Source organism: Fukomys damarensis, unplaced genomic scaffold (assembly GCF_012274545.1).
Source record: "Fukomys damarensis isolate Sample0158 unplaced genomic scaffold, DMR_v1.0_HiC HiC_scaffold_16, whole genome shotgun sequence".
Classification (NCBI taxonomy): domain Eukaryota; kingdom Metazoa; phylum Chordata; class Mammalia; order Rodentia; family Bathyergidae; genus Fukomys; species Fukomys damarensis.
The window spans coordinates 27,167,241-27,176,540 of NW_022900928.1; the positions used below are offsets into that span (position 1 = coordinate 27,167,241).

Below are 9,300 nucleotides of genomic sequence, written 5' to 3' on the forward strand. Positions count from 1 at the left end.
TCGCCAAAAGCAGAGACCAAATTGATAAAATATAATCAGAAGCGCAAAATTAGAATTAAAACCGTGAGAGGTCATAGGAAGAAAATTCAGGACTTTCCTGTGGAACGCAAAGGCAAGAGTCAGTTAAGTCTCTGGAGGAGCACTAGCTAAAGATGAAAGGCTTTGAGAGTGTAGCTCAGTGGTAGAGCCCTTTCCTAATATGTGTGAAGCTTTGGGTTTAATTCCCAGCACGTAGGATGCGTTAACTTTCCCTGGAGAAGAGAACATGAATCAGAATTGGTAATCAGGAAGAAGAAACAGTATTTATGATCAGACAAGGGGAGCCAGGAGGAAACTGACTGTAGAAAAGTTAACTGGGCTCTTAAACACCAAGATGGAGAGAGAAATCAACATTACTAAGGAATAAAACAAAAGCTGATCTGATAGATCATCTAAAGAGTCTTTGGACTGAGCAAACCTCCATGGAAAGTGAAGATCAAAATCTTTAAGAGAGAGGAAATGAAGTGACTGAATTTTGTCCAGAGAAAGAAATGGAATCTCTCAGAAGATTTTTTTGTGTGTGTGTGTGCGTGTTGGGGATCGAACTCAGGTCCTTGTGCTTGCAAGGCAGGCAGCAGAACCTCTGAGTTAAATCCCCAGCCCCCAGAAGATTATTATTTAGATCAAGAAGAGAAAGTTCTGAAGGAAATGGTACAAATGAAGAGCAGAATACTTTTAGAAAGCAAGCCAATGACCTTGAAGCAAAGCCGGAAAAAATTATTTGTTCTTTTCAAAGCCAATCTAATTTCCTTGAATTAAAAGCTCGTGATCATTGGTTGGAAGCCCAAAGAAACCTCTTCATCTCCAGACTGAGCAGACATGAGACAAGGAACGAGGGAAACTGGCTAAATTTGAGTTCCAAGAAGTGGCTTCTCACACATCTGATGATCCAGATGGTGTGTTTTTTCAGGGAGAACTTGCACCCTGCTACCTCTGGGTGTGGGGTACTGTTTCCTCTGAGACAGGAGATTCTTAACACCTTCCCTTCAGACCTTCTCCTCGGTTGGCAGGCTTTCCCAAATCTGGTATTTCCAATGGACTCAAGTGGGAGCACAAGACAAGATGTCCCCTTCCTCCATTCATTAGTCAGAGCTCTCCAGAGGAACAGAAGCAGTGGGAGACACATTCCTGTATAGAGATGCATTTCAAGGAACTGGCTCACTCGAGTGTGGGGCCTGGAGAGTCTACAATCTGGAGGGTAGGCTGGCAGACCGGAAATCTCAGGCAAGGGCTGAGGCTGCAGTCCAGTCCACCAGGAGACTTTCTTCTTCCTCAAAGAATCCTGTGTTTTGCAACTCAGGCCCATTAGCTAATTGGATTGACAATTTCCTTTATTTAAACTCAACCTATTGTGTAACTTGTACATAGCTACAAAATATCTTTACAGTAACACCTAGTTTAGGGTTTGGTTGACTAACTGGGTACAGTAGCCTGATCGGATCGACCCATGAAACTAACATTACACTCCCTCTTCTGAAGAAAAATCCCTCTGAGATGCTTTCCACCAAGAAGTTACTGTTTTCCCTATCATTCTTTATGGGATAGGATTTCCCTTGGACATGCTTATTCTGAAAACAGAAGCATGCTGCCTTCCGGACTTACTAAAAGCTTCCAGATGACTCTATTACTCAAAGTCCTTAAACAGTATAAGGATCTTAGGTCATTTCTCTAATTCTTTCTTTAAAATTTTGATTTATCTCTATATCTTATCAATTTAAAAACCTTTTGCAATTGAACAATTTAAAAAATTTGAAAATGGGCAAAGCCAGGCCTGGTGGTACATGCCTATAATCCTAGCATTCAGGAGGCTGAGGCAGAAGGATCACCATGAGTTTGAGGCCAGCCTGGGAGACATAGCAAGACCTTGTCTCAAAAACACTAAAAATAAAATGGGCAAAACAAAAGGTAAGGGGACAAAAAGATGTATGGAAGAGGGACAGAGGGAAGTAAGTAGAAGAGGATGAAAAAAGAATTAAGATGTGATATATACATGTACCAACTCCTCATACTTAATGGACTCATTAGGTACTGCAAACATGTACTAATAAAAATAAAACAAAACAGAAACAAAAAACTGGCACAAAATTAGACAACATCTCGAAAGAAGGCTGGCTAGTAAGCAAAGATGCTCAACATGATTCCCTGAACCTTAGAGAAGTGCAAATAAAAGCCACATTAAGATGACACATCTCCCTCAGTAGGACAGCTACAATAAAAAAGATAGACAATAACAAGTGCTGGATAGGACGTATAAGTGCTAGAACTCATGGTTTGCTGATATGGTTGTAGATTGGTGCGATCACTTTGGAAAATAGCTTGCTAGTTCCTCAACATGTTAAACTAGAGCTATTGCAATACACAGCAATTTCATACCTAAGAGAAATGATGACATATGAACACACAAGAACTTGTTCACAAATGTTCACAGCTGTATTGTATACAATGGCTAAAACGTGGCAACCACTCAAATGTCCATCAGCTGAAAACATCATATACCTATATGTTTCGGTTTGGATCTGAAGGGCCCCCAAAGTTCCACATATTAATGATTTGGTTCTCGACAGTGCTATTAGAATGCAGTACATACCTTTAAGGGGTGTAAGCTGGTAAGGAGTTACAGGTCACTGGGGCCGTGCTGTCAGAGGGGATTGTGGTACACAGGTCTCTTGTTCTTTCTGTCTTCGTTTCCTAGCTGTTATGAAGTGAGTGGCTTCCTCTATCACATACTCCTGCCATGAGGCACTGCCTCACCACAGGCCCAAAAGCACTGAGGTGAACCAACCATGGTCCGAAACCTCCAGAACGGTGAGCCAGAATAAGTTTTTCCTCTTTTTCAATTGATTATCTCAGGTACTTTGTTACAGTGACACAAACCTAACACACTATATGATGGAATGTTATTCATCAATAAAATGAAATTCAGGTACATACTACAACATGAACAAACCTAGAAAAGTTTAGGCCTCCTGAAAGAAGCCAGTCACAAAAGGTAACATATTGCATAATTCTGTGCATATGAAATGTCCAGAAAAGGCAAATTCATAGATATAGGAAGCAGATTAGGGGAGGCCAGCAGAGGTGGTATGTGTCTATATCCCCACTACTCAAGAGGGTGAGGTGGGAGGGTCACTTGAGTGAGGCCTGGAGTTCAAGACCAGCCTGGGCAACGTAGTGAGACCGCATCTCAAATAGTTAAAAAGGAAGATTAGTAGGATTGTCAGGTGTGGGGGAATGGGAAAAATCAGAGTAACTGCACAAAGATATAAGGATTTCTTTTTGGGATGATTAATAGTGTTCTGAAATCAGACAGTGGTGATGGTTGCATAACTGTGAATGTACTGAAATGCTGAATTTTGCACTTCAAAAAGATTGAATTTTATGGAATGTGAATTATATATAACCCACTAAAATTATTAAAAATCCAGGCCACTTCCCTCTCATCCTTCCTCCCCTCCCTCCTTCCCTGCCATTCTTGCAAAAGAATAAGAAATTTTAGCCAGGCAAAGGTAGGGATAGAAAGGACCAGGGCCCAGAGAGTGCATCAAAGGGAGGAAAAAGAGCATGGATTGGGAGATCTGGCTCCTGGGGCTGCTAAAAGGGGATGAGCTCAGGGGCTAATAGGATAGGCCACGGCAAATCGGCACATCGCCAGCAGGACACACACTGCAGGAAGGGCTGAAGCACAGGGGTGGCTCAAGGTCAAGATTACAGGGGCCCAGGAGTGAGAGAGGGAGGCTTAAGGAGCCAGCTTGTGCAGCCAGGACTGGGATGCTGAGCTCGGCTGCTGGGCACAGAATGAAGATTTGGCCTCGCTTTCAACCGAGTGTGGAGGGCCTGCCCCTCTCCTCTGGGCAGCCCCCTCTCCCACTCCCTCACCCAGCCGTTTGCAGGGTTCCTTGGAGATGCTGCACCAGGACCACCTTGGGGTCACAGATGACTTGACCAGGAACTGAGTGTCAGAGCAGATCAGTCAGGAAGGGAGGGGACTGGAGAAAGAGGATGACTTTCCCTAGGATCTGTGTGCCCCTTTTTGCCTCCCCTGCCATGTCCCCACTTGGTAGCACCCTTCTGATCCCCTTATCTCTAAGTGGCTCAGGGAAATAGCCTGCTGCAGGAGCCTTCTCGGAAGTGCTGTTCTGACAGCCGAAAGCCATGAGCCCCGCAACTCCGGTAAGGAAGAGTTCTCCCTTCAGGATGGAGAAAGGGCCCTAGGGGGTGGGGGGGACCCTGCCAAAGTAGGGGGTGGGACCAGGAACATTTTAGGCCCTGGTAGCCCCTGTTCTTTGAATGATAGCTGGTGTCTGCTCCCATGCAAGTGGGAGTTTGGGGTTCAGCTACTCAAAGAAAGATCCTGGAGAACAGACCCAGGTGACAGATACAGAAACACTCTTCCTTGGAAGCCCAGTAGAACCACCTCCAATACTCCTCCCACCCCGCAATAGGGTCTGAATCCAGGGCTGAGCTCCATTTCCAACCTTTAAAAAAAAAAAAGGGAGGGAGTGTTTTTGTCTTTTGAGACAGGGTCTTGAACTCAAAGTGATCCTCTTGCCTCAGCCTCTCAAATGCTACTAGGGTCTGAATCCAGGGCTGAGCTCCATTTCCAACCTTTTAAAAAAAAAAAAAAGGGAGGGATTGATTTTGTCTTTTGAGACAGGGTCTTGAACTCAAAGTGATCCTCTTGCCTCAGCCTCTCAAATGCTGAGATTTTAATTTTTAACATTTTTATAAAAAATTCTAAGTTAGGGGCTGGGGATTTGGCTCAGTGGTTTCGCTGCCTTCCTCACAAGTGCAAGAGCCTAAATTCAATCCCAGGTGCACGCGCATGCACACACACACACACACACACACACACACACAAATTCAAAATTAGTGTCTCGCTAAATTACTAAGTTGTCCAGACTGGCCTTGAACTTGTGGTCTTCAGGTTGTATTAGCATGCACACACACACACACACACACACACACACAAATTCAAAATTAGTGTCTCGCTAAATTACTAAGTTGTCCAGACTGGCCTTGAACTTGTGGTCTTCAGGTTGTATTCTTCAAAATGCTGCAGCTTTTTTCACCTGCCAGTCCTTGTGCGCTCTCCCCAACCCCTCATTCTGTTTCTAAACATACCGGAGACCCTTCAACTTTGTGACTAGCGCTCACATAAAGCCCATATGGAGCTGGGTTTAGGCTTGGAGACTGCTACTGGCCCTAGAGCCCCGCGCCAGTGTACCTGGAAACTACAAAAACCATCCCACTGCAGCTTGCTCTGCGGACCCCTTCCCCCACTGAGAACCGAACCCAGGATCATCGCTCTGAACATCTCCAGCCCCTGTATTTTCCATTTTGAGACAGGATCTCACTAAGGCTCTCAGTTTTGCCCAGTTTGGCCTCAAACTTGTGGCCCTTCCACCTCGGCCTGCCGGAGTGGCGGATCACAGTCATGCACCACCACACTCTGCTTCTGAGAAACGTCTTAATGGCCTTGACCTTGGGCACACATAAGGTACAGTTTGTGTGCAACGCTACCTCCCTTTTGGGCACGGCCATTGTTTCTTCTTTTTCGTTTTATAACTATTTAGTTTTCTTGGGAGCGAGGACCCAAGCCACAAATTCCTAAGAAAAGTATTTTATGATAGAGGCTGCATGTGTAGCTCAGTGGTAGAATCATTGCCTAGTGTGTGCGAGGCCCTGGGTTCAATCCCCAGCTCCCCAACAAAACAAAAATATCTTATCATAAATGAGCGAACAAATGTCAGAAGAGAAATAAACTAGGCTTGGTGGGGCAAACCTGTACAGCCAGCTTCCCAGGTGGAGGACGTGGAAAGATCTCTTGAAGCTCCTGGGCAATGTAACGAGACCACGATCTGGAGGCAGGGGCAGGGGTAGAAAAAGAGAAAATGAAGAAGAAAACTGCAGGTGTGGCTTCTCAAGACTTTGGGTTAGCACAGAGCTATCACCCTGGAGAGCTACTCCGTCCGAGCTCAGGGCTGAGGACTACAATGCCCATTATGCCTCGGTCTTCCTAGCTCCTCCTTGTACCACACCCCCTCCCGGGGTTGGGGCAGGTTGGGAGGGAGGGGCCCTGGGGCAGCTAGGCCCAGGGCGCATCCTGGGGAATGAAATGCCCTAGGCTCTCTGGGTTCTAGAAGCGCAGGCGCAAAGGGTTGGGTGGCAGCTGCATCGGGTAGCAGGGCGCAGGGCGTTTTGGCAGCACCGTCCGCAACAGGTGTAGACAGGTGGGTGCGTCACGGGGCGGTGGGGGTCTGGAGAGGAGGTTTGCACCTGGCCCTTCCGTCTGATCTGTGGCAGAGCTTGGAGAGGAGGGGAGAGCGGCAGGAGAAACAGAGAGGAGGCCAGGTCTTCCACACAGGTGTGCCGGCTCTTGTTACGCAGCAACGGGCCGTGAGCAGATGGGGGAGGGGAAGAGGTTACCTGCTCAAAAATAAGTCGCCCTCCGGAAGAGAGGCCACCTGGATTCCAGTCCAAGCTCCATCGTATACATGGAGGAGTCATTTGCTGTTTCTCAATTTGTCCATCTGTAAAATAGGTGCAAAGATCCCCACTTACCAGGGTTACAGTGGGGACAGAGTGAGTTAGTAGTTTGTGCAGTGACTCCCAAACTACTGCACACCGGAATCACCTGAGGCTCTTTACGACTAGCAGGGCTTACCTCCCACCCCCACAAATTATTAACATATGTTCTCATCGCTCCTACTACTATAGTGGTGAAAAGCCAGGACTGCTGGGCGTGGATCCGGGCTCCAGAGCTTGCTAACCAAGTGGGTCTGAGGAAGAGACTGGACCTCTCCAGGCCCTAGCTTCATCATCTCTAAAACTGGAATAATAGCAAAGATTGTTAGGAGATTTAAATAAGCTAACAAGTGAAAGCAAAAGAGTTGAACACATAGTGTTCGATCAGTTATAATTGCTCGTTTTATGCTATTTTGCTATTTTATGCTATTATTTTATGCACTTTGTAAATGGCTCCTCTGGGGTCCAAATGTAAAGGAGGCTTTTCTTAGTCATAGCGGTTCTTCATTCATCGCCACCATTTCAAAATCCCATTTTCTAACATCGTATGAGTTTTAAGAGTTCCTCACCCCAGCCTCTGCCTGCTTCACAGACACCCTTCTACCTGCCTCATGACATTCTCAGTTTCACAGAATCTGAGGCCATTTGAGAGGTGCAAGGAGAAGGGAGCCCACCACGGTTCTGGGGCTGAGCCTGGAATCCAGGCTTCTGACCCCAACCCCCATCGCATCCCGGAGGGTGGCTGCCCTGCTGACCCTGCAGGACAGAGCTCCCATTCACTCGGGAGCCGGGGATAGGGAGGAGATGGAGGCTGCCTGGCCCTTGTTGTTTACTAACACGGCCTTAAGCATTTCCTGGGTGCCTCCCTGGGGAGGATGGGCTGGGGGCTTCTCTCCCTGGAGCTGCTTTGGAGCTGCCTTGGAGCTGCCAGTGAGACCTGTGTCCCGGCTCTGCTGACAGGTCCTGCCTGATTCCACCCTGGAAAGTCCTATTGAAGAAATGGCCCTGGTGAGGGGCGGCTGGCTGTGGAGACAGAGTGAGTGACCTGGGTCCTGCTTTTGTCTGTCCTGTACCTTATCCCAGGGCAGGGGTGTGGGGATGGTGTGTTGGGCCTGCAACAGTGAATGCTCTTCAAAAACCTTCCAGCTTCTCGTTCTTCATCTTTCCCCTCTGCCTTATGTCCTTCCCATTCCTGAGTGCTTGGCAAGCCTCTGCTTAACTCTTAAAGACATATTCTAGTGTCCCCTTCTTTGATGAGACTTCTCCAGCTTTTCCTCTAACCTCCATCCTGCCCCTGTAGCACCAAGCTGGATCCCTGTTCAATTCCCACAGTGACCTGTAATTTAACTGTCATTGCCTGTGAGTCTTCTCACTCCCTTACTTGGTACTGGCCCTATGCTGTGAGCTTCCAGGGCAGTCTGGGTTCAACTTTGGACGTGTCCATAACATCCCAATCCAGGGCTAGACACAGAAAAGGGCCCTGGAACAAAATGAAAAATCCTCCTGCTTGGGAATCCACAAAGCTCTAAAAAGCCCTTTTAAGCCTTTCCCCCTTTCCTGTTAGGATTCCAATTGCAAAATGTCTGAAGCTGTACTGGCCTGAGACTTCCCGAGTCAAAATCTGAACAAGAGCTGTTGGGACCTCTGGGACCAGGCGCTCCCATGCCCCATGCCCCATGCCTTCTGTCTATTTATTAAGTTCAGCAAACCTGAACACAGGTCCTGCTGGGTTTTAGGACCTGTGTGGGGAGTTGTAGAACCCCAACCTGGTGGAAGTGGCAGAATGAGAGAAATAACTGGAGACAGAAGATGAGATGGAGGCTCTGAGTAGAAAGAGATCTTTGCCCTTTGAAGAGACCTGGGACTTGGCCTTAGGATGCCCAAGTAATGAGTCTGATCATTCATTCACTGTTTAACCCCTTCATTGAGTCTCTACCATGTGTCAGGCTAGTGGGAGGCAGGGAGTAAGACAGAAAGAAGCTCTGCCCTCATTCTAGGCAGTAAATAGACAAAGAAGTCATAATACTGAGGGCCAGGGCTGCGGAGTCTGGGAGCTCAGGCCCTGGGATCAGCCTGCTCTGTGGATCTGGTCTGTCACGCAGGCTCCATCCTCCGCCGCTGGAAGCGGAACTGGTTCGCCCTGTGGCTGGATGGAACTCTGGGCTACTACCACGATGAGACTGCACAGGACGAGGAAGACCGCGTGCTCATCCACTTCAATGTCCGGGACATAAAGGTCGGCCAAGAGTGTCACGGTGAGCAGAAGGCCTTCTTCTGTGGCACTGGGGCCATGGGCAGGGTTCTCCTACTGTGTCTGCGAATACCTGCAAATGGAAGGCTCTTGCAGCTTTTCAGGAGCTTCTCAGACACTGCTTCTGGGCCTTTGTGGACTCCAGATGAGTTAGGTCTGAGTTAAGAAACCCATCCTTTGTTGAATTTCAACCCTGTACTGTGTTGTGGAGGTAAGTCAGATGAACTGGCACCAGGAACTGGAAGAATGGGAAATAAAGAGGCTAAAAGAAGTGACTGTCCCAGAGTCAGTCACACAACACATTTCCAAATTCTTCCACCAAGGCCCAGCCCACAGTTATATAGGGTAACAGAAAGATGTACTTAAGAAGCCAGGAATGTAAAAAAGTCGAGCGCTTATAAAGAATAGAGCAGGGGCCGAGGATTTAGCTCAGTGGTTTGGTGGCCTGCCTTGCAAGCGCAAGGACCTGAGTTCAATCCCTGGTA

The 9,300-nt window shown here is 47.5% G+C and overlaps 1 protein-coding gene across 3 annotated transcripts in view; it reads left to right on the forward strand.

Annotated features, from left to right (window-relative positions):
- The first annotated feature begins 6,122 nt into the window (after positions 1–6,122).
- Positions 6,123–9,300, forward strand: part of Plekhb1 (pleckstrin homology domain containing B1) — a 12,106-nt gene continuing 8,928 nt past the window's right edge. The window contains exons 1-3 of one of the 3 annotated variants that reach the window (XM_010603256.3): positions 6,123–6,269; positions 7,525–7,600; positions 8,667–8,819. In XM_010603256.3, coding sequence (XP_010601558.1) covers positions 7,564–7,600; positions 8,667–8,819 — 190 coding nt within the window. In that variant the 5' untranslated portion in view covers positions 6,123–6,269; positions 7,525–7,563. Of the gene's footprint in view, positions 6,270–7,352; positions 7,601–8,666; positions 8,820–9,300 lie in introns of those variants that run through there. The other 2 variants (XM_033764210.1, XM_033764211.1) reach the window with 2 other exon arrangements.